At 34.2% G+C, this 24,308-nt stretch overlaps 1 protein-coding gene across 4 annotated transcripts in view; it reads right to left on the reverse strand.

Annotated features, from left to right (window-relative positions):
- DGKB (diacylglycerol kinase beta) overlaps positions 1 to 24,308 on the reverse strand; it is an 809,350-nt gene that overhangs the window by 488,617 nt on the left and 296,425 nt on the right. For all 4 annotated transcript variants that reach the window (XM_043872850.1, XM_043872849.1, XM_043872848.1 and 1 more), the window contains 2 exons: positions 19,472 to 19,545; positions 15,840 to 15,914 (listed from right to left, as the gene is read on the reverse strand). In XM_043872850.1, coding sequence (XP_043728785.1) covers positions 15,840 to 15,914; positions 19,472 to 19,545 — 149 coding nt within the window. The remainder of the gene's footprint in view (positions 1 to 15,839; positions 15,915 to 19,471; positions 19,546 to 24,308) is intronic.

Genomic DNA, 24,308 nt, shown 5'->3' on the forward strand with positions numbered 1-24,308 from the left:
TGATCAAAATCATGAAATGAGAATAGGTTCCCTAAGAAACTAAAAACAGAGCTACCGTATGATCCAGCAATCCCACTTTGGGGCATATATACAAAGAAAACTATAACTTGAAAACATACGTGCAATGTTATGTTCATTGCAGCACTGTTTACAATAGCCAAGAAATGGAAGCAACCTAAATTTCCATTGACAGATGAAGGGATAAAGAAGATGTGGTGTATATGTGTGTATATATATATACACACATATGTATATATATATATATGATTATTATTAGGGTTGGGTGTGTGTGTGTATATATAAGTATGTATGCATGTATATATATATATATATATATGTTTATATATATGCATACAGAGTTGGGAAGGTAAGTAGCTATACATTTGTACAGAGATTTTCAAATTAAAAATGAGAGTGTCCTCAAATTTACATGTTGCTCACATTTTTGCAACTCTGCAATGACCTAAGAATTGTTATTCTGCTTTCCCCTTTGGTCTTGAACTTCTCTCCTCTAACCATTCCTGTTTAATCTGTGATTATAACACTTTAATCATCACACATGCTTCCATACACTAACCCATATTATTTTATGCAGAGTAGTCATATATTGAGAGCTTACATACTTGAGACACAAAGCCAGTAGTATAGGAATAGCTCAATATGTAGCAATGAGATGAGGTGGATAATAGAGTATCAAAGAAGCAAGAGGGGCAGGCACCCAGAACAGAAGCTGAATACACCTTATGTAGGAGGAGAGATGCTTCTTCAGTGAGAGAACAGGGAAGGAAGTCAGGATGGGTATGAATATCAACGTGTTCATCAGGGCAGGAGTAATGAAAATAAACTGAAATAATTTACTTCCGATGGCCTCTGATTGATAAATTAGGATTAAGGATGAATACTGATTTTCTGGAATATGATGTTTAGAAAAATCGAAAATCCTCTTCAAAAAAATATGCAAAAATGTATACAAATTTAGGTGTATATAGATTATATATAAATATATAAATGCAATATATAATATACATGTAAAATTTATTAAAATAAATCAGAACACTGAAAATTTAAGGTAGCTCATAGATATCATAAAATCTAGAATAAAAACAATTATATTAATTAGCTTGATATACTTAATTTTTTTACTTGATCGACTTTTCATATGAACAATTTTGAACAATAATTTTATGAAAAAATGAAACGATAAGATCAAATTGTATATTTCTATAAGCTGATTGCCTCCATATCAGATTATCTTAAACTTGAGTTTTACAGTTCTACATTGATAAGGAGGGCATAATCTGAAAAAGTCGAGCCAGTATAGTGTTATCCATAGAGATTTTAAAGACTTCATTACCTCAGTGACCTAAGATTTGAGTCTTACTTTTTTTTCCCCCAAAGGTCCCTTAGTGTCTGTAGAATCAGTAAGAGAATGATTGAATAATTTGTGAATGTGTGTGAGCATGTGCATATGCATACAACTTGACAATTAAGGCTTTCATTGTAATTCATAAGACTGTTAAAATGTCTTTGAAAGCAATTATGATTTATGTGCATGCCACTACCAATTCAAAGCATATATCTTTTTGTATATGTTTCTTACTTTAGTAAAAAACATTTTTGTCATAATGATGTGGTTTATCAGATGTATATTTAAATTATCACCACAAAAACAAATAATTGAATCTTCAGGGCTGTACTTTTTAACTGAGTCTATGATAACATTATCAATGATGTCCAGTATTTTCCATCATCGAAACAAACTTCCAAAAGAGTTCAAAAATTGAATGCACTAAAATATTTATTGCAAAAAACGAATTTTCTATTTAAAACATTCTGATCACTCTGATGTAAAAATGGCATTACTTTATGTTTTAAAAGTTTTTCTTTTACTTGTATAACCAAAAACTTAATAAATATTCTTACTTATAACACATATAAGAAAGCTTGAAATAAAAAATGTACATTAATTTAAAAGTCACACTATGTCTAAATGAAAAAATCATATTTAAAAATTTGCACACATGCTAAGTTGCTTCAGTTGTGTCTGATTGTGTGCAACCCTATCGACTACAGCCTGCCAGGCTCCTCTGTCCATGGGATTCTCCAGGGGAGAATGAATACTAGAGAGGGTTGCCATGCCCTCCTCAAGGGCATCTTCCCTACCCAGGGATCGAACCTGCATCTCTTATGTCTACCTGAATTGGCAGGAGGGTTCTTTACCATGAGCACCATGTGGGAAGCCCCATATTTAAAAGAGTGAAATGCAAACGGATTTTCTGCAGTTTAAAAGATTGCCTACAAGCAGAGAGCTCACTATTAATTTGAAATAGATACTGATGCTTATTTAGCATATTTGTGTTCATGGTTTCCATGTGGTCTGTGACATCACTAGAGTTCCCATCACAAATGGGATAGATTGATAAATATTTCATACAAATTATGTATTCATCATCAATACTTTTTAAAACACAGAAATTCAGAACTTAATTTTTCATTTAGTATGCATTTTCCTTTTTGAGAAATATTTGCTGAAAAGTTTTATTGCAAAATAAAAATGCATTATATAAAAGTATTTTTTTTTAATTGGAGAGGCTCAACACAATATTTACATATGACATGTTTGTTTAATAAGACACCTAGGAAGAGTATTCAAACCTCATTAAACGTACTTAGCAGACTGTTCAACTTCTCTTCTTTACATATATTTCATGTCCATCTATTCTATGATTTCTCAGTTCTACACTGACAATGCTGATTATCATATCTGTTCCCCTTCGCATCTTACAAGATGAGAGGCACAGGCCACAGCATAATGGACTAGCATAACAAGTATACCAGTCGGCCAACAAGGTTTTCCAGTGAACATTGAATTTTATCTTTGAATTCTCTGTATATTGTATTTCAGAAGAAATTGTTGCTTTTATGTGGGAAGGGTTGGGAAAAGAGTTTTTTTTCTGCTTTTTTAGATGAAATAATTATAAGTCAAAATGAAAACTCTGTTCATTAGGTATGTTCATGAACTCTGTTCATTAGACATTTTGCATCCTGTTAGAGGATAACAGTAGAAGCATGATGAACAAATTAGACAAATCTCAAACTGCTCATTTATTATGATGTACTCATTATATAATGTACCCATTAATAATCATACTTAAATTAAAAATACCAAATTTTTATGCTAATACTAAATTGGGTTGGATACTGGAACACCAGGAATAAACCAGGAGAATCCCAGGTAAAATTAATTATTATGGTCACAGTAGCTGTAAGACCCTATGTGATTTGACCCATCAGTACTATCCTAATATGCTACCTCTATTCATTCTGCTCCAGCCACCCTGACCTTCCTGCTAATGTTTCCCAATATGTCAGATATTCTCCAGTCATGATGCTTTTACTCTTGCACTTTCCTCTGCTTTAAATGTTATTACATCTTCTGCACTGGCAGGCAGGTTCTTTACCACTAGTGCCACCTTGGAAGCCCAGATGTTATTCTATAAATAACCAAATGACTTGTTCCCTCATCTCCTTCATGTCTATACTCAGTGAGTCCTTCCCTGCTCAGCCTATTTAAAAAGAACCATCACAGAACACTGACTACCAATGTACACTCTTTGCCTTCCCTGCTGACATGTATATATTTTATTACTTTAATGTGTGCCATTTTCTACTGAAATATAAGACTATGAGAGCAGAAAGTGTTGTCTCTTTTGTTCATAGTGGGTTGGCATTGCTAAGACTTTTTCCTGGCAACGGGTAGCCACTGAATTAATATATGCTGAATCAATTTACATTACTAATATTAAATATACATATACACACATACATGTTGTTATTATTAAACTACCATTTCACACTTTACTTAGTTGTTGCATCATTATTCTGTTTAGAGTAGACTACATTTAATAGTCCAGTTATTATTTCTAATTAAATTATAGGAGTGGTTCACTAAATTATCATTAATAAAGGATTCTGAGATAATCATCTGCTATGAGTTTTCTTATTTTCACTCGTTAGTAAGACATTGCTATTTGACTCCCTGGGGCTGACAATAAAGTTGTGCCAGGGAGCTTGCTTAACAGACTTAGTAACAGCAAACTGAGGACAGTCAACTAAAATAGCTTATGATACTTATTAGAAAGTTGACTTTTGTAGAGTAAAATGAGCAACAGGTAAAAGGATATAGACAAATGAATCATTCATTTCCAACAGCCAATTTAGGAGAAAATGTCATTTTTTTACAGTGTTCAACAAATTTGGATAATCACCTCTAACGATAGCTTAGGATCTATAACCTGTTGTTTAGCTATTATTTTCTCTGTGAAATGAATAATAAAAGTTCAGAGTTTTCAACATCTTTAAAGTCATAATCAATTTGTTGATGTTTGTGGAAAGTGACTATAGAATTGTAATACCCAAAATTCTTTTTGCAGGACTGGACGTTATATGACTTTGTTAACTCTAGGAGCATGTTGTATTTCTATTACTTGTTTAACCTGCAGATCTTTAGTACAGAAGCACAGATTGATACTCAGACTCAGTTGCTAAGACAGAATTATGATCAAGCCAGAGACAGAATTATGCCCATGCATTTAATTGGGGGGTTGCAAAATCATCTACATCATATTTTATGATTAATTAGGACTGAAAGGGTAAGTTGAGAGCTTTATTCTTACACTGGCAAAGCAATGTTTATTTTTCTGGAAATTTCCAATAGAGCCAGATTGAATATTTTTAAATTAAGTTACTTATTTTAATTGGAGGCTAATTACTTTACAATATTGTGGTGGTTTTTGCCATACATTGACATGAATCAGCCACGGGTGTACATGTGTCCCTCATCCCGAACACCACTCCCATCTCCTTCCCCACCCCATCCCTCTGGGTTGTCCCAGTGCACCGCATCTGAGTTCCCTGTTTCATGCACCGAACTTGGACTGCTCATCTATTCTACAAATGGTAATATACGTGTTTCAATGCTATTCTTTCAAATCATCCCACCCTCACCTTCTCCCACAGAGTCCAAAAGTCTGTTCTTTATATCTGTGTCTCTTTCGCTGTCTCGTATATAGGGTCATTGTTACCATCTTTCTAAATTCCATATATATGCATTAATATACTGTATTGGTGTTTTTCTGACTTACTTCACATTGTATAATAGGCTCCAGTTTCATCTACCTCATTAGAAATGATTCAAATGTGTTCTTTTTAATAGCTGAGTAATATTCCATTGTGTATATGTACCACAGCTTTCTTATCCATTTGTCTACCAGTGGACCTTTAGGTTTCTTCCATGTCCAGGCTATTGTAAACAGTGCTACAATGAACATTGGGGAAAACATGTCGCTTTCAATTCGGTTCTCTGGGTGTGTGCACCCAGCAGTGGGATTTCTGGATCATATGGCAGTTCTATTTCCATTTTTTTTAAGGAATCTCCACACTGTTCTCCATAGTGACTGTACTAGCTTGCATTCCCACCAACAATGTAAGAGGGTTCCCTTTTCTCCACACCCTATCCAGCATTTATTGTTTGTAGACTTTTTGATAGCAGCCATTCTGACTAGCATGAGATGATACCTCATTTTGGTTTTGATTTGCATTTCTCTGATAAAGAGTGATGTTGAGAATCTTTTCATGTGTGTTAGCCATCTGTATGTCTTCTTTGGAGAAATGTCTGTTTAACTCCTTGGCCCATTTTTTGATTGCATTGTTTACTTCTCTGGTATTGAACTGCTTGTATATTTTTGATATTAATTCTTTGTCAGTTGCTTTGTTTGCTATTTTATTCTCCCATTCTGAAGGATGTCTTTTTAACTTGCTTATAGTTTCCTTTGTTGTGCTAAGCTTTTAAGTTTAATTAGGTCCCATTTGTTTATTTTTGCTTTTATTTCCATTACTCTGGGAAGTGGGCCATAGAGGATCTTGCTGTGCTTTATGTCAGAGAGTGTTTTGTCTATGTTTTCCTCTAGCACTTTTATAGTTTCTGGTCTTCCATTTAGATCTTCAAACAATTTTGAGTTTATTTTTGCATATGGTGTTAGAAAGTGTCCTAGTTTCACTCTTTTACACGTGGCTGACCAGTTTTCCCAGCACCACTTGTTAAAGAGATTGTCTTTTCTCCATTGTATATTCTAGTCTCCTTTGTCAAAGATAAGGTGTCTGTAGGTGTGTGGATTTATCTCTGGGCTTTCTATTTTGTTCCACTGATCTATATTTTTGTCTTTGTGCCAGTAACATACTGTCTTGAAGACTGTAGCTTTGTAGTATAGTCTGAAGTCAGGCAGGTTGATTTCTCCAGATCCATTCTTCTTTCTCAAGATTGCTTTGGCTATTCGAGGTTTTTTTGTATTTCCATACAAATTGTGAAATTATTTGTTCTACTTCTGTGAAAAATACCAGTGGTAGCTTGATAGGGATTGCATTGAATCTACAGATTGCTTTGGATAGTATACTCATTTTCACTATATTGATTTTTCCAATCCATGAACACTGTATATTTCTCCATCTATTTGTGTCATCTTTGATTCCTTTCATCAGTGTTTCATATAGGTCTTTTGTTTCTTTAGGTAGATTTATTCATAAGTATTTCATTCTTTTCATCACAATGGTGAATGGGATTGTTTCCTTAATTCTCTTACTGTTTTTTTCATTGTTAGTGTATAGAAATGCAAGTTTCTGGTTTATTAATTTTATATCCTATTTTTGCTATAGTCTCCTTTGTTTCTTTTTCAATTATTTCTGCTCTGATTTTTATGACTTCTTTCCTTCACTAACCCTGGGGTTCTTCATTTCTTCTTTTGATTAACATTTTCTTAGCATCTTAAGGATTTGTTCAGCTCTTTGACATAACAAGATTTCATAAAAGAGATATAAGCAATAGGTCATAAATTCTGATTCAAAAGGGTTTTTATTTAAGTAAAATATGGTAGAAATTTTTTTATATAAAATAGCATTTTAAATTAAGAAAGTCATGAAATCTGTGGAGTGTGTTATGTGTTTTCTAAATTACAAATTTATTTTAACAGGCGAATATATTCCAAGGCTTTAATATGGAAATACGTGTAATACTTGGAATATGTGAATCTGTATGTTGACTGTTACATTTCATTTTTTAAAAATTATATATGTTATACATTTAGTTCAGGTAGATAAAACCAAAGACTTTTATAAAGCACTCATTTCAGAACAATTCTTTATGCCTACCTATGCTGAAAGATCTGGAAAATAATTTACATAATTTAAAAATATTGATCTTGTATATTTTTCTCAATTCAATAAATACTTGTTATTTTTTACTTAAATATTTTAGGGATGATATCAGAATAAGCCATCTGTACTTTCATGAAGCTTAAAGTCAGAGGGAATAACCAATATCACATGTATACAGAAAACTTGATATTAACTTTTCATAAGTCACATTAGCATATGCAGTTGGTATAACAGCTAGAGATGTGCATATTTATTATCACATTGTGAGGGAAAGGAAACTCATTCTATGAAGACCAGTGATATATATATATTTCTTTTTTGCGAAACTCTATACCAGCAAACAAATTATTCAATTATATCACAGTATGCTTCATCAGGATGAAACAACTTTATAGGATACAGATTCTAGTTTCAGATATCTTTAACTAAAATAGTCATTACAGAGTGAAAGAATTTATGTAAAGAGACATAATAAAAACAAACACCTATTTATGTCTTAAAAACAAAGATAACAAGGGAAGTGACCAGAGAGTTTTGGTAATTCTAATTAACTCATACCAGGTATTATCAAGGTTTCAATACATTAAAAAAAAAAAACTTCTAAACAAAATGTGAGAAAAGAAATAAAGATAGGATGAAAGAAGAGACGCGTACAAAAAGATTTTAAAAATCGGGAAAAAGGAAAAATGAGGAAAAAAAGGAAATTAAAAGAATGAATAAAGGTTCTGCAGGTTCAAGGTGGCAGATAAAATATTTATTTTTTTTAAAAAAGTATATCTACTTTTTAACAGTAGCCTTGGAAAAGTAATAAACCAAAAATAAAAATCAAATCACAATGGTTATTAGGTTAGTAAAGAAACCTTACAGAATAGAATAGTTTCAAAAACAATACATTGAAAGGGCACCACTGTAAAGACACCTTCTGCAGCTGACCCAGGATCAGGGATGGCACAGCTGGAAGCAGGGATGGGAGGAGTTATAACAAGTGAGCAGGTCAGCTCTGGGATTAGTGAAGGGTTATAGCATCGCCTGCCAGAATCCTGTTTCAGAACAGCTACCTATGGTATTTGCCTCCTGGAATACATCTGAGGAGCAGCTCTCTTAGAAATGTGGTCTACCACTAGCCATGCAGCTTGGGCACTGACATCAGAGATAAAACAGGACACCCTTCCCCAGTGAGAAAGTAATTTTCCTGCCAACAGTGTGGTCAATGAGAAAGGCAACTATAGGAAGAAAATTTCCAGTTGAACTAATATGAAACCCATTTACTAATTGTGAGGGGAAATAAAGCTTTTAAATTAAACAATGTAAAAAGAAATGATCAAGATGAAACTAGAAATTCAATCCAATTCCATTCAAACTCATATCTTAAGATTCAAGACAAGAACAACACATTGAGGAGAGTAAATGTCATTAAATTTTGAGGGCATAATAGGGACTTACAAAAAGAGTCACTAGTGAGAATCAATAAATAGATCAATGAAGCAAAGAAAAGTGCAATGATAGTCTAACATAAATATGCTTTCACTTTATATGAAGGATGTCAAATCAGTGGTAAAATGGTGAACTAATGAACAACTTTTGTTGGGACAGCTAGATTTTGATCTGAAGGAAAAAAGCATTCCATCTGATCTCATCATTTCTGTCAATGCATCTCTAAGAAACTTGCAATTTTCAAAGATTAAAGGTTAGAATTTAAAACAAAATATAAAAAATAAAATATATAAAGAATATTTCAGTAACTTTGGCTTGAGGAAAGGTTTTCCAAAATGTAAAACTGAGAAAGTATTCAGCATAGAATTAACAGATAAAATTTTTGTATATTTATATGGACAAAAAAGAACAAACTATACAAATGGAAAGCAACTAGAACAAAGTAAAAGAAAACTCTTCCAACAAATATAAAATGATGATGTAAATACTTATGCCATAAGATTTTAAAATGAATATGAGAAAAGGCAAATCAAAATGAAAATATGCAAGTAAAAGGGCATATGCTTTACATAGGAAATAAAAAGTTAAAGAAATAGTGTTTGTTTGGATCATCTGTTGTTTTGGCCTTATTTGATTATAGAGGAAACATGCTGCTGAATACAATATTGGAACATCTATCAAACAAAGAAACCAGCTATATTGACCCAACCAATGGGATAGGCATGTAGCCAAACCTAGGTCTGTGAGAAATCGTTTTTCTAAATTTGAATAAAGATCAAAATAGATTCCTGATTCAGCCATATGAGGCAACCTGCAAAAATGGTAACACAAAAGATTCATGGTTGTCTAAGAATTTAAAGTGATTATTAATTGGGAAGTTACTCTAATTTCAGGATATTATTATGGCCTGTAATACCTATTATATAGCAATTAATCTCCTAAATCAGTGGTTATCCATGCCATCTCCATATAACCAGTTGGGGAGCTTTGTCTAGGCCTACACCTCAGATATTCTAAATCAGGCTGTACTCCCAACCCCTATTACAACCCATGCCTATGCCCTCATAGGGAGTTCTCCATTCTCACTGTTTAAGGCCCTCATTTTCCAGTGCCTCTCCGTGATATATCAGAGGTAGCCAGCAGTAGGCTACAGTGGCAGTACAACTAAACCAGGAGTAATTTGAGTATAAAGGGAAAAAATGACATTTCACCAGTGGGCAGTATATCAAACAATAAAATTTCCTGTTTACCTTTTCTGGATAGAGAGATGTTCAGAGTTTAGGAAACACTCGAGTTCAATAGTACCGACTAATAAAAAATATGTGTCACACTATTAAGGACTTGGAAAAGACAAGAATGGATGATTAGTGATGGGAGGGAAATTTATGTAAGTGAATTTCTCAGAGTGGACCCAATATTGGGACTATTACTGCTCCAAAGAAATGCCAGTTAGCAATTTTTCATAGCCACTCCATGAGTGTTTTGAACACTCATGTTCATGTTGGTAGGGATAGAAGCTCTGGAAGGGATAAACAACAGGAATTTACCAAAAAGAGTAGTTACTAACTCTGGAGTACTCAGTTGTCATTGAGTGAACCAATTAGTGAATTCCAATATGTTACTATAACTCAAGGGAATTTAACCCATCTACTTAAGGGCAGCCTAAAGTCATTGGTTCCTTTCCATAATACAACTGCAGCCATTTGTCCTTACCAACTAGACATGTGTTCTAGAAATTGTACCAGCTTTTCCTTCCCATTATGCCTTTGTCAGTGGTCACAGCAAATGACTTACTGAATGCTTTATCATATGCTCAGTCACTCAGTCAGGTCCCACTCTTTGAGAGTCTATGGATTGTAGCCCACAAGGCTCCTCTGTCCATGGGATTATTCAGGGAAGAATACTGGAGTGGGTTGCTATTTCTTTCTCCAATAAACTATCATGGAATCTCACATATTGCTGTCTCCTTTCAAGGAATGCCTTTCACTGAGAAGGAAGAAAGAGAGTGGGTTGATGCCCTAGAGATGTAAAGGTCGTCTTACATGTTTTATTAGGGAGAAACTGTTGTCCAGAGCACATTGAAATAACCTACTAAAAGACTCAGTCACTGAATCAGTAGGAGCACTTACACTATCAAACAGCTATGTCATATGTTCTGAACTATATTTTGCTGTTTTACCCAATTCAGAAAATATGGTTCTAGAGCCAAAATGATTCTGGAGTTTGGGTATTGAAACTTACAACTTACTATAGTTAATACGTTAATACTCACTGTGAATCTTAATTTTATGTGTCAAATTGGCTAGGCAATGTATGTCCAGAGAGCTGATCAAACATTACTTTGGGTGTTTCTGTGAGGGTATTTTTCAATGAGATTTAACATTTAAATCAGTAGACCGTGTAAAGCAAATTGCCCTCTCTAAAACAGGTGAGCCTCATCCAGTCACTTGAAGGTCTGATAGAACAAAACGTTGATCCTATCCCAGGAAAGAGAATTCTCCAGTGTGATCACCTTTGAACTAGGATATTGACACTTCTTAGTTCTATAGCAGCTTGCCAGCCTGTGAGCTCAAAAATAAATATCCATGCTATAAATTTGAATTTGTCAGCCTCAATTAACATGTGAGCTAATTCCATATAATAAATCTTTCTTCAAAATATATACTATTGATTCTGTTTCAGTAAAGAACACTGGCTAATACACTCTTTCAAACATTTTGCTTCACACTCTCTAGGTCCTTAACTCTTATGTTTTCAATGTTTTAACACCAAAGAGGAATGCTACCATTTGAGACAAAATTTTCATTGAATTGAAACTGAAAACTTATACTTGGACATTTTGAGGTGCCTCGTAGCACTAGACAAATAGGCATAAGTGACAAATATGATGTTGGTTGTTATAAAACTGACTCTAATTCCCAAGGAGAAATAGATTTCCTGCTCTACAATGGAAGTAAGGAGTACTAATAAGATTTCTGCTCCAATCACTGGTTTAGTTGTAAGGGTGAGGTTACACACAGTAACAAACAACCCCCAATATTAGTGGCATAATCTTACAGAGGCTTATTTATCATTCATTCTATGGAGATCTTGGTTGGGTAAGGCTGGGGATGGGGGTCCTCTCTCTCCATATTTTCAGGCCAATACTGCTGATCACTGTGGTAAAGGAAGAGAAAAAGTGGAAACTCTACTTTCTGGTCACACTTTATTATAAGAGAAAGTCAGAGGCCACTCTTAATACCAAGGTGAAAGGAGTGAAATCAAAATCAAGTGCCTGGAAGGAGATCTGGAAATACTTGCCAAACAGTACTAATAGTGCCGTGTACTACCACACCTGTCACTCAAAGTAAGTGAGAAATGAATTCTGCTTTACACAAGCAGTACTACCAAAATCTCAGACCCATCAGCTAAAACTACTTGAGTCCCTACACTGCGGAAACATTTCCAGGAAGCTGAGAAATGTGTTATGCTTCAGCTACAGCTTTCAACCGGTAGTAAAACTAGGACTATAGGCCTATAGGCTTTACATGTGTTTCATTCTTTGTATTATTAATAATGTCATTTAATGAAATTCACTTATAGTTAAAGATACATTTTTCTAATTATATTTATGTACATTGAGATCAAATGGATCAAGATAAAGGAGAAAATAGTCATCCCCAGAAATGTTTCCAAGAACCAGGACTTGAAGCTGGATATAGTAATTATACAAGATGCTGGGTTATCTACATTTTAGGAAGATGTGTATTTTTGCTGACATAATTAGTAGCATTAGTAATGATTGGTATTTTTTTTTCAACTTTTATCTTCAGAAAAGAAAAGATATTGGATAATTAAATGGTTGGATGGTGGTGAACACATACTGTTTACTCCCACCAAGAATTTATCTTTCATCCTCAGGTTATGGCATCCTCATTTGGCTTTGAGGAAACAAATAATTTGATAGTAATCTTGTTAATCAAGAAACCCTGTTCCAAAGTGCTAAGACTATGACACGGGAAACAAGAGAAACCAAAAATATGATTCTCCTGAGGATTTGCATCTTGAATAGAGGAATAAGGACACCTGAAACATTTGGAGTCAGTTTCTCTTAGCAGTAACCTAGGGACTCTGTCTTCTTAGTCAGAGTTTCCTCAAACTGTCCTTTTCTTTCTTTTTTTTTTTTTAATTGAAGGATAATTGCTTTACAGAATTTTGTGGTTTTCTGTCATATATCAACAAGAATCAGCCATTCCAGTTTGAGGAGTTTCCTCAAACTGCTCTGATTCCTATCTTTTCTGAAACATATTTCTTCATTTTTGCATTAATTCTATGATCAACTTCATAACTTTTCAATAAACTCTATTTTGGCTCAGAAGCTAGATTTTATTTCTGTTGTTTATAGAAAAGTCAGTCTAACTAATGCCATATCCAACTTTACAACTGATTAACCATGCAAATAAAAATAAGGATATATTTTTACCTTTGACAAAAATAAAAATTACTGAAGATAGCCAATTTGAAAGATGTTATGGGAAATAAAACATCATATATTGCTTTTGGGATTATAATTCAATACAAAGTTTCTGTATAGTAATTCAGCAGAACCTGACAAGTAAAATTTAAGATATTTGAATATGCTTCTAAAAACAATTTGATTGTTAACTTAAATTATTCCAATAATTTTAAAGTGCAGGCAATATAAATATTTCCCAGTAAGAGTAGCTTTAAAAAAATAAAAAACTATGGAATACTGTACAGCTCTTAAAAACATTTAAACTTATCAGTATCTACTGAATTCAAACAATATTCACCATATGCTTTTGAGCAAAATGAAGCAAGCCTGCAGAGCAACAAAAAAACTATACTCTAAATTATATAAAAGATCTATTTCTCTATACAAAACATACATGTAGGTCTATATATGAATACATTGTATATATATGAATGCGTTCACTCGGTCATGTCTGACTCTTTGTGATCCCAGGGACTGAAGCCTGCAAGGCTCCTCTGCCCATAGAATTTTCCAGGCAAGAATACTGGAGTGCGGTACCATTTGCTAATCCAGAGGATCTTCCTGACCCAGGGATCAAACCCACATGTTTTGCATGTCCTACATTGGCAGGCAGATTCGTTACCACTGCACCACCTGAGAAGCCCTAATATACATATATTAATATCTATATTTATAGGAGATCTTTGAGGATACATACAAACAATTCACAATAATAATACCCTGAAAGGTGCTAGACCTTAAAGTGGGGCCCTTAACTTAATCTCTAAATTATATTCATTGTAGTGTGAAATTATAAAAGTACATATTTTACTTTCATGTTTCAAAATATTAAAATATATAAGGTATTAGGATGCCTAACAGAGAGTAAAAGCAAACATGTAATATATATTTAAAGTGCAGTAGGAAAAAAAATGAAATGTGAAAATAAGGCTAAAATCAATGTTACTACAGTATTTTTATATAGAGCTACACAGCGATTATGTTATTAATTAACACTACTATAAGTGATACTGATAAATAAAATTCATCAGGGACATATTATGTAATAAGTGCATTTCTATATGCTTCATGGGAATCATCCCAACTTTACTTCATAACTATCCTATGAGGCTGGTGCTATTTCTTTGTTTCATGAAGAAGATGATGACAACACAGGGCAGTTAAATGATGAGGTTTATAATGATCAGAGTCAGAAGACATTTAGTTTAACTATAAAATACAAGCAAATCCTAGATTTACTTGGTCTAGTGGAGCTACAGAGGTCTTGGAGTAGCTAAACTTCTTAAAGCACGGTTCCTTAATCCTGCAGTACGTGCCGAATACTAAGTCTCTTCAGTCATGTCCAAGTCTCTGTGATCCTACAGACTGTAGCCTGCCAGGCTTCTCTGTTCATGAAATTCTCCAGGCAAGAATACTGGAGTGGGTTACCATGCCCTCCTCCAGGGGACCTTCCCAACCCAGGGATGGAACCCACATCTCTTATGGCTCCTGCATTGACATACAGGTTCTTTAGCGCCACCTGGGAAGCCCCTGCAGAGTAAGAGCTATTTTTTTGAAGTGCAGAGAATATTAAAGAACAAGAAAAAGAGGCACCCTGGTTGAGCATCTGTGTTAATATCAAGGCTTTACTTTTGCTTGTCTTTGACAAGGCTGGAACTTACTGCATGTGGCTGAGTTAGTCAGTAATCTGATCATGATCCTCTACTGGAGTTTGACAAAGGCTGTGTTCTGAACTAAATTCCTATGGGGAGCCTGCCTTCTACAGCAAGGAGGTTCTACCCATCACTGCTCAGCATTTGAAACTGGCCCTGGACAACAGGTAGCAGGGAGGGAAGAGAAGGATGAGTATGTGTGTGGGAGCCTGTGCTAAATAATTGCATATAGTTTCATTTATCTAATAGAAGATTAGATGGCGTACATTTTATTCTGAGCATTCAAAAGACAACTTAAACATTTGCTTTCTCATTTCTGAGAATAACCTAGAGACTTACTTTGATCATACTGACATATTTTTCAAAAAGAACTTTGTTTATGGAGCTTTTTTCTACTTCATCTGGTATAATGTTTACTATCATGTTGATAGACAGAAATCAGATCAGTGAAAGATGACATTAATTAGTTAAACAGGTCAAGCTAATAATGATTTATTTCAGTGCATACTGATGACATCAAAAGTATATGGTATCTGTTGAAAAATAATTGTATTTCACTACATCTTGCCTATTACAAAATACCATATAAGAGAGTGATAGTTATTGGATTTTGTAGGTAGTAAATGAAAAAATCACATTATGATTTCCATCTTTGTTAACCAGCATTTTTTCTTCTGTAGTAGATCTATATCTTACATTTAATAAAGAAAGGAAAAGAGAGCAGCACTTCCAACCAATAGATGGTTTAGTTATTTCAGCATCCAGCTAATATACATGTATGTTTGTGGTGCAATTATTCTTATTATTATTAACATTAGCAGTAGTATGAGAATTACTTCACAATATTTTTAGAAGGAGGAAAATCTGATTGAAACAGGTCATTTTGAAAAACATCTGCATTAGTTACTCTTATGTAGTTGATATTCAATATTGTTATCTATACTAATCTGGCTGCCGTATTTGAATAACATTATTTCTAGGTTTGTCAGGCTGCTTATTTAATTAATTAGTATTAAATAAGTTAATGGCAATAATATATTTAGACTTACCCTGGCATTGGTCCATTTCCAGCGAGACTGTAAACCTGACGAGGATTTAGTAAGTACTGGAATTTTCTGTAAATTCTATAAAGGTGAAAACATAGAAGAAAAAAATTAAATTTAGTGGTACCTCCAAGTTTTTATTCTACAGTGCACATGGATTTGGAACATTCTCTATCCTGCTTTTGAATATTACTTAATACAATTTCAAATAAATACTTTAAAATACCAGGATAAAATTAGGTAAATATCTTTTCTTAATAGGTCCTTGTGTAATTTACAAATTGGACCACCCTAACAGAGATGAAAGTTATTTATCCCATATATATAATGGTTTTGGATACTTTATATGTATGTATGTATGTTAGTGAAGACTGTGATCCATCTGCTTAATTACTTCACACAAACAATCAGCTTGATGAGCTAGCTCACAAAATTGCTAAACTATTTCACCAGGAACATATCAAACAATTCATTTTTTCTGAAATGAATTAATCATTGTATAACCAATACAATAGAAATGTTTTTAAGTATACACACATCCCATTCTAAGGCAAAATATCACACATAAAGGAATATATTTAGTTTTTAAAATTAGTTTTTACATGTGAAAATATGACTATATATCTTAATACATCCATATCATGTTTACTGATAGGGCTTCCTTGATAGCTCAGTTGGTGAAGAATCCACCTGCAATGCAGAAGGCCCCAGTTTGATTCCTGGGTTGGGAAGATCCCCTGGAGAAGGGAAAGGCTACCCACTCCAGTATTCTTGCCTGGAGAATTCCATGAATTGTATAGTCCATGGGGTCACAAAGAGTCAGACACGACTGAGCGACTTTCACACACACACACACGTTTACTGATAGAAATCTCCAAATATCTGCTTATATCTTCCCACTTCCTTGTGCAACACCCTTGCATTCTAGATCTTGAATACCACCCAGTGTCTTAAGAATGATTTTAGTCATTCTCGGAACCTCTTTTTCCCCAGCACCCGAAACAGAGGACAGTCCTGTACCTTCTAACTGAGTAATGTCTACCATACCTGGTCATTCTATCTCATGCCTTACTGCAGGCTTTCAAGTTCTCTCCCCACATCTGTGAAAGTCTTGCCTATCCAGCCTTCTTCTGTACTGCTACTTAAGTACAGCCATGTTGTTTCCAACAAGAAAAATCACTGCCAGTGTCAGGAAACTTATAAAATATTTTATTATATTTAAAATAGTTTATATAGCTCATCTTTCTCCTTCCTCTTAAATTTCAACCCCAATGAATATCTTCTGGCTCCCTACCAAAACAGTACACCCGTCCACAATTATGTCTCTTTTCTTCCTTCACCTGTCTAATACCTACTTAGAGCCAACTCAAAAGCTAGACTTTTGAGTCTTCAGAGACAATCACTGTTTTCCTCTGAACACTCCTGGCACCTTTATTTTAAACACTCTTAACTAAGCTTCCACCTTGGGGTTATTGTAGAAAATCTGTGTGTCTGCCTCCCTGCAGGACTGTGTCTTCTGTCTCATCCCCAGTTTCTAGCAGGGACTAGATTGTCTCAAGTGTTGCTGTCTGAATGATGTGTGAGTACTTCCACAACTGTTGATGGGTATGGGAAACTACCGATGTGTGCATATTTATTTCTGTGACCTTTCCCTGCTTACCTAATACATCAAAGAAGAAAATTTACGTATTTTCAAAGGAAACCCTGAATGCTGTGCTGTGTGCTTAGTCGCTCAGTCATGTCCGACTCTTTGCGACCCCACGGACTGTAGCCGGCCAGGCTCCTCTGTCCATGGGATTCTCCAGGCAAGAGTACTGGAGTGGGTTGTCATGCTCTCCTCCAGGGGATCCTCCCAACCCAGAGATCGCACCCAGGTCTCCTGAATTGCAGGTGGATTCTTTACCATCTAAGCCACCAGGGAAGAAATATATTTTGAAAAGAAAACCCTGAATAGAATCCTGTTTATTTGTGAAAGATGGCTGCTATGCATTCAGGACAATTTGTGATCACACACATAATAGATCTCCTTTAAACATATTTACAGTTCTTTTGACTTTGAATGGTCCTTGTTAGTGTATAAAGGACAAAACAAACGTTAAGTGAGTGTGTATACAGGAACACTCAAATATCCTCCTTGCCCCATTAAATTTAATTTACTGATAATTTCAGTGTATCTATCTATATTTTTTAAAGAATTATTTTTAAGTACTGGGAGAAGAGGGAGAAAGATATTTCATTTAAGGGTCATTCAGCAAGATTAATGTTCTCTTAATTTGAGGTGGATTTTTCCATTTGAAATTATTTTTCACTTTATACTCCATTTGTTTCTAATTTCCAATATGAATTTTAGTCTCATCTATTGCTTTGTGAAGAGTATGCTTCTTTTCAAGATATCAATATCATAAACAACAAACAAACTGTGAGTAGTAAAGGAGGAAATGATTTTATCATCATCATTTACTGTTTCATGTGTCTAAAAGGGAAGGCAAGTAGTCTCTTTAGTAAAGCATTATAAATACTTTATATCATTAAGCCACTAGTTATTTAAAATAATTTCTATCATATTTAGCAGAGTTTAAAATATATATGTATGGTGGTAAAGAGGGAAAACTTTTTAAGCAGAAATACTATTTTATTGAGTGGAAAATGACCATTCTTCATTTAACTGAAATAAAGTTGGAAAGTTAAATGATAGGAAAGGAAATTACTTTTCAAAATTCCATTATTCATAGAAACATTTCAACTTCATTATTTGGTAAAACCACAATAGAAATTTCTATTTTATTATCATAGTGTTTGTGTGAGTGCTTTTATCTGATTGCTCATTTTTTGACTGGGATTAGTAAAAATTTCTAGAAATTATTAAGGTAACAGGTAACAACTAAATTTCTGTTTATGACACCCCTTAGGATAACATAAGATTTACTCTTCAGTGTGGCAATTTTCATATTTTTAGTAATTATTAGAATTTAATCATTAATTTTACAAAAAGAAAAAAATATTGTCCACAGGAAAACTGAGACACCAGATAATGCAGCTCATTAAAATTCTGAATAAATATACTATTCTTCTTCAGTTTATATGTCATCATGTTCTCCAAACACACATGCAGATAATCATTAAAATATATTTTGTCTAGAAGCTGAATGTAAATTCTGTTTCTTACTACTGGGTGGGCGACGAATTCCGTTCCTTACTACTGGGGGATGGTTTACCTGAAGTCACCTGTTGACCATCTCGAGAACCAATTTTCATTCAACAGTATTTATGGAGCTGTGTTGTATGCAAAACTCTTTGTTAATAGCTAGGGAGGTAATAGGCAGGGTGGAGAGAATTCAGATATCTGACTTATGATAATAAAATCTCTACAAAAGGCCATTACTATATTAAAATTTCAACTGTAAAATAGGGAGAGATCATACCAATATACATTGTTATACAGAGATGACAGCACCATTTATTTCAAATTAAAATTATTGAATCATGAAGGATAATAGTTTTAAATGTTTTTATACCATAAATTTAGTTTCTCTTTTCACATGTATATGAAATAGTAATAAAGCTGATTTTTTTTAAATCAGTAAATAAAGCTGACTTTTTTAAAAATCAGTAAATAAAACTGATTTTTAAAAACATACCTTTCTCCTTGCTTCCCACCACTTTTGGGGTTCACAAAAACTAAAAGTGGATGAGTACCAGGAACTGGAGTGATCTAGAAGAAAAGTTGAATATGTGGACAAATTATTTACATTAGATATAAAGAGAACTCCTTGTTATTTCTACTTTATGACGTGCCAATTAGCAAATTCAAAAATATGGTTCGTTTGTCCTGTAATGAGGAGATAAACAGCAGAGATAGATAATAGACACTAGATCTATATAATAACGAATTTAAACCCTGTGCTTTATCTCCAACAGGAATACCCACGCCACTAAGAACAGGGGCAGAGGGTAAGGTAGGTATAATATGAAAAGAGAATAACCTCTCAGTACTATGAGATGAAAACAATAGGTCCACTTGCAGGACACTGAGTAAACCACCCAGAATAAAGCAGAATATAGTGGGGAAGAAAGTTAGAAAAGAAAGAGCTCAGATTATTGATCCGTCTTAGACATGATCCCTACTCCAGAGCTTTGTAGCACATTTGGAATCCATCTTCCCAATGACTTGTGAACAAGACTCTAGATAAGATCGTTTGGGGCCACTTTTAGTCTGCGTCCCCATCTACACAACACTTCCTCAATGCTTTCTTTTCCTACTTGAGAAGCAGAATGCCAGTTAATCCAGGCTACTTGCTAAACAGGAATTCATTAAATTGACTGAGTCGCTATATGCCATGCACTTTTCACCATTATATACTTGATTTAATCCAAAAAAGTTCCTGTCCTAGTGGAGCTTATAATCTGGTAGAGAAACATGAGAAACAAATAAATATATATTTAGTAGTAAAAAGTATCACCAGAAATAAAGTAGGTAAGGTAATAGCATTTCATTGATGAGGGGGAGAAATTATCTTTTGATAGAGTAGCAAAGAACACTTGTATTTTACTCAAGTTCAATGTTAAGAGATAAGCTCTTTTAAATAAAAGAGCTTATTCAATGTATGACTATGTAACTCCCATTTAAACATAGTTTGATTAGAACAATATTTTAATAATAAAACATGGAACTAATGTAATTCTCTAAATATTAAGTTGAAAGCTTTTAGATCAGTCTACTTTTTCAAAGTAGATTCAAAATATCCTTTATTGCTCTGGTAGTTTTCCCTTAGAAAGTACCTGAAATATTCAATGAGGAGATTAAAAACAACCATTTCACCATGTCATCTTGTTTCCTTTTGCTTGTTAAACAATATGTTAAAATATCATACCAATCTATTTTCTTCTAATTCCTGTGAGATGCCATTTTTCTAATGATTATAGGCACTGAGAAATTGGTAACATCTTCAGACTGTAGGAGGAGCTTGAATAAAACATTCGCAGTTCTACTCTTATTTAACTTGTTCTCCTCACAAGCTAATCTTTCTGACTCAGTTTAACTTCCCTTTGTAAAGAGGGCACGTGGATTTTGTTTCGGATTAATCTCTCGTTCAGTTGGGAGATGAGATGGATGAGCTGAACCTGGAGTAACTTCCCAGCTCTTCTCCCCTGAACTCCATGAGCTCAATTATTACTGTACAGAAGGTGCCTCCGAGGTGAAGCCATTGTGTTACAAACTTGCAGTGTCTTCCACCCTCCCTCATTAAAAGCTGAACACCAAAACACACCTCTGACAACTAGTATTCAGCCTCCTTTACTTCTCATTCTATTACAAATCGGATGGAAGTCCTAGCATTTTTACATGCAAAAAAGTAACAGATGTGGATTTTAGTTGATCTTTTAACTTAATTTGAATTGCTAGTCCTTATTTTTAAATGGAAGTGGCATTCTCAAGGTAAATAAAAATTTTTAGGAAAACATAAGCATCTGAACCCAAATACTAAGTTAGGGTGATCATCCAAAAATTCAACATTCAGCTTACCATTACATGAGATTACATTACATTTATTTGGGCAAATTTTCTAACTCACTTGAAAATATATTCTGGAATGTCTTTCAGAAAGGTTTATTAATTGAAATGTTGAAAGACATAATTATGATTTATCAAAAAAAGGTCAGTAGCATGCTACAGACAATTGTGTTCTGAGGAGACATTATTATGAAGATCCCACTAGAATATAGTATAGTCTGTTGTTTAGTCACTAAGCTGTATCCAGCACTTTGTGACCCCATGGACTGTAGCCTGCCTGGCTCTTCTGTCTGGGATTTCCCAGGTAAGTGGGTTGCCATTTCCTTCTCCAGGGGATCTTCCCAACCCAGGGATCAAACCCACATCTGCACTGGCAGGTGGGTTCTTTACCACTGAGCAACTTGGGAAGCCCCAATATAGTCTGCAGAGGATCTCAAAATACAAAAACCTAGATGTCATTTTTAGGAGTCAGCAGGTGGATAATTATGTCAAATGGATTAAAAAATATGAGAGTATCTAAATAAAGAATTTAGGATAACGATGATACTCTACAAGTCACAAAAGTACCGAGCAAATGGAAGAACAGAAATAAAACTAAGCCATCAAACTTTTCCTCACATATCCCCTTACCATAAATTAGACTTGTAAAATAATACTGTATAAAAATAAAACATTAAAAACTTCAATATTTATTTGTAAGTTATCAGAGACTACAGAATAGTGCCTATTTGACAATTATTCTAACAGATAAGTCACCTGACCTAACATAGCCTCCACTTAAGGAGCAATACGTGATTCCATATCAGAACCACAGAAATTCTGGTATTATGGGATCATTTAACAATGGTGGTATTTATGTAAGAAATGTGATGGTTTCAGGCAAATCAGCATCTTTTTCAATGCTCATTCAAAAAGCTTCATAATTCTGCTAAACTTTGTTACTATAAAATCTAGCACACTAAATTTGGGGGCCAGGAGACCAAAGACCGTGTTTTTAGATTTGAGAGCCAAAGACCTACAGTACTACATAGCCATTTTCAAGTCTGATGAGTTAAAAGTAAACAACTACTGTGTTCCACTTATAGTCCTGAAGTAAGAAGCAGCAAGCTCTGGGAGATGGTGAAGGACAGGGAAGCCTGGTGTGCTGCAATCCATGGGGTCGTAAACAGTCAGACGCAACTGAACAACAAGAAGCAGCATCTTAGCGACAGAGACTATAATTTGTAAATTAATGCTCATATTCCTCTTCATCCTTAGTAAAAGAACCCCAGGCTTTTAGGATTGCCTACATATGAGAACATTCTCTTACATAAACATAACACAACCATAAAAATCAAGAAGCTAGCATGATTCTGAACTAGCTTCTTTTGTTATAAGATCATTATTGAGACAACTGATGAAACTAGAGTGAGATCTGAAGATTAGATAGCACTAAGGCATCAATTTCACATTCAAGTTCACTAATTGTCTTTTGAATTGTACCTAATATAGTCTTTAACAGGACAAATTTTGAATTTTTACTTTTATATAATCATTCTGAAATAAAATATAAAAGAATTACTTTGAAAACTGACTTATTGTCATCCTAAAATCTCATATGCATTTGGTTATAAATTTTAGTGGGATGGGAAGAGTAAGACAAAAATCCAAATATTTTAAAAATCCTGTTGTGCATGTGTGTATGCTCAGTCATGTCTGACTCTTTGTGATGCCATGGACTGTATGTAGCCTGCCAGGCTCCTCTGTCCATGGAATTTTCCAGGAAAAAATACTGGAGTGGTCAGCCATTTTGCACTCCAGGGGATCTTCCCAACTCTTTGACCTTGGAAGTAAATATTTATATAGCACTTGAAATAAGTTCAAGTGGAACAGTATATAAAACAGATGAAAAGCAAATTACTCTGTCTGATGTGTGAGAGAACCCTGATCCTGTTCTCAGCTTCCCATCACCCCACTCTTGTGCTTGAGGTATGTCTATGGAATCCTTCTCAAAGCAGTCTTTAAAAAACAAAAACAAAACATTGGGATAGGGCAATACAGTATAGCAAAGAAAATACTGATGGTGGGGGGAAGTGTTCAGGAATATTTTAGAGCATATGTGATACTTGAAATCCTGCAGAGTGGTTCTAAATTAGGTGTGAAGGCACTGCATGCAGTAAGAAACAGTTCAGACTGGATTCTCCTCTATAAAAATAAATCACGCAAGATCACATTTAGTCATATAAAGGAGCAGTTTCATTTATATATTGGAAACACTTTAGAACATGGCTTTAGGGTCAGACTGGTTTGGGATCCCAGTTCAACCATTCTCTCTACATATACTCTCTCCCTTAGCGAATTCATATGTGATGGTATTAAGTTCAAAATCAATCAATGTAATACACCACATTAACAAATTGAAAGATGAAAACCATATGATTATCTCAATAGATGCAGAGAAAGCCTTTGACAAAATTCAACACTCATTTATGATTAAAACTCTCCAAAAAGCAGGAATAGAAGGAACATACCTCAGTATGCCTTTCTGTCCCAAATTCATATCTACTCTCACCCCTGAATTCTAGATTCACACATCTGTCTGCCCACTAAACACTTCCATTTGGATATTGAACAGCATCAGATATTTTACTCCAAATTTTATTTATCCAGACCCTCTCCATCTCAGTCAATGGCAACTCCATCATTTCAGTTCCATGGGCCAAAGTTCTTGGTAATGCCCCTACTCTTCACTTCTTAATGAGACCTAATCTCCCTGTCTTACATAAATTATAGACAATGCTGATTCTCAGCCCTGACACATCTTATCTTATTCAGTTCCATATTTTCATTTATAATCGAGTACATTTTATATCTATGGAGACCAGAACTCATTTTAGAGGTTGTTATAATACCCAAAATATAGAATAGGAATTTTGGACTTAGAGACTTAAAATGACAATGAAGAGCTGATTATTAGAATCAATAAG

This window comes from Cervus elaphus, chromosome 18, assembly GCF_910594005.1.
Source record: "Cervus elaphus chromosome 18, mCerEla1.1, whole genome shotgun sequence".
Classification (NCBI taxonomy): domain Eukaryota; kingdom Metazoa; phylum Chordata; class Mammalia; order Artiodactyla; family Cervidae; genus Cervus; species Cervus elaphus.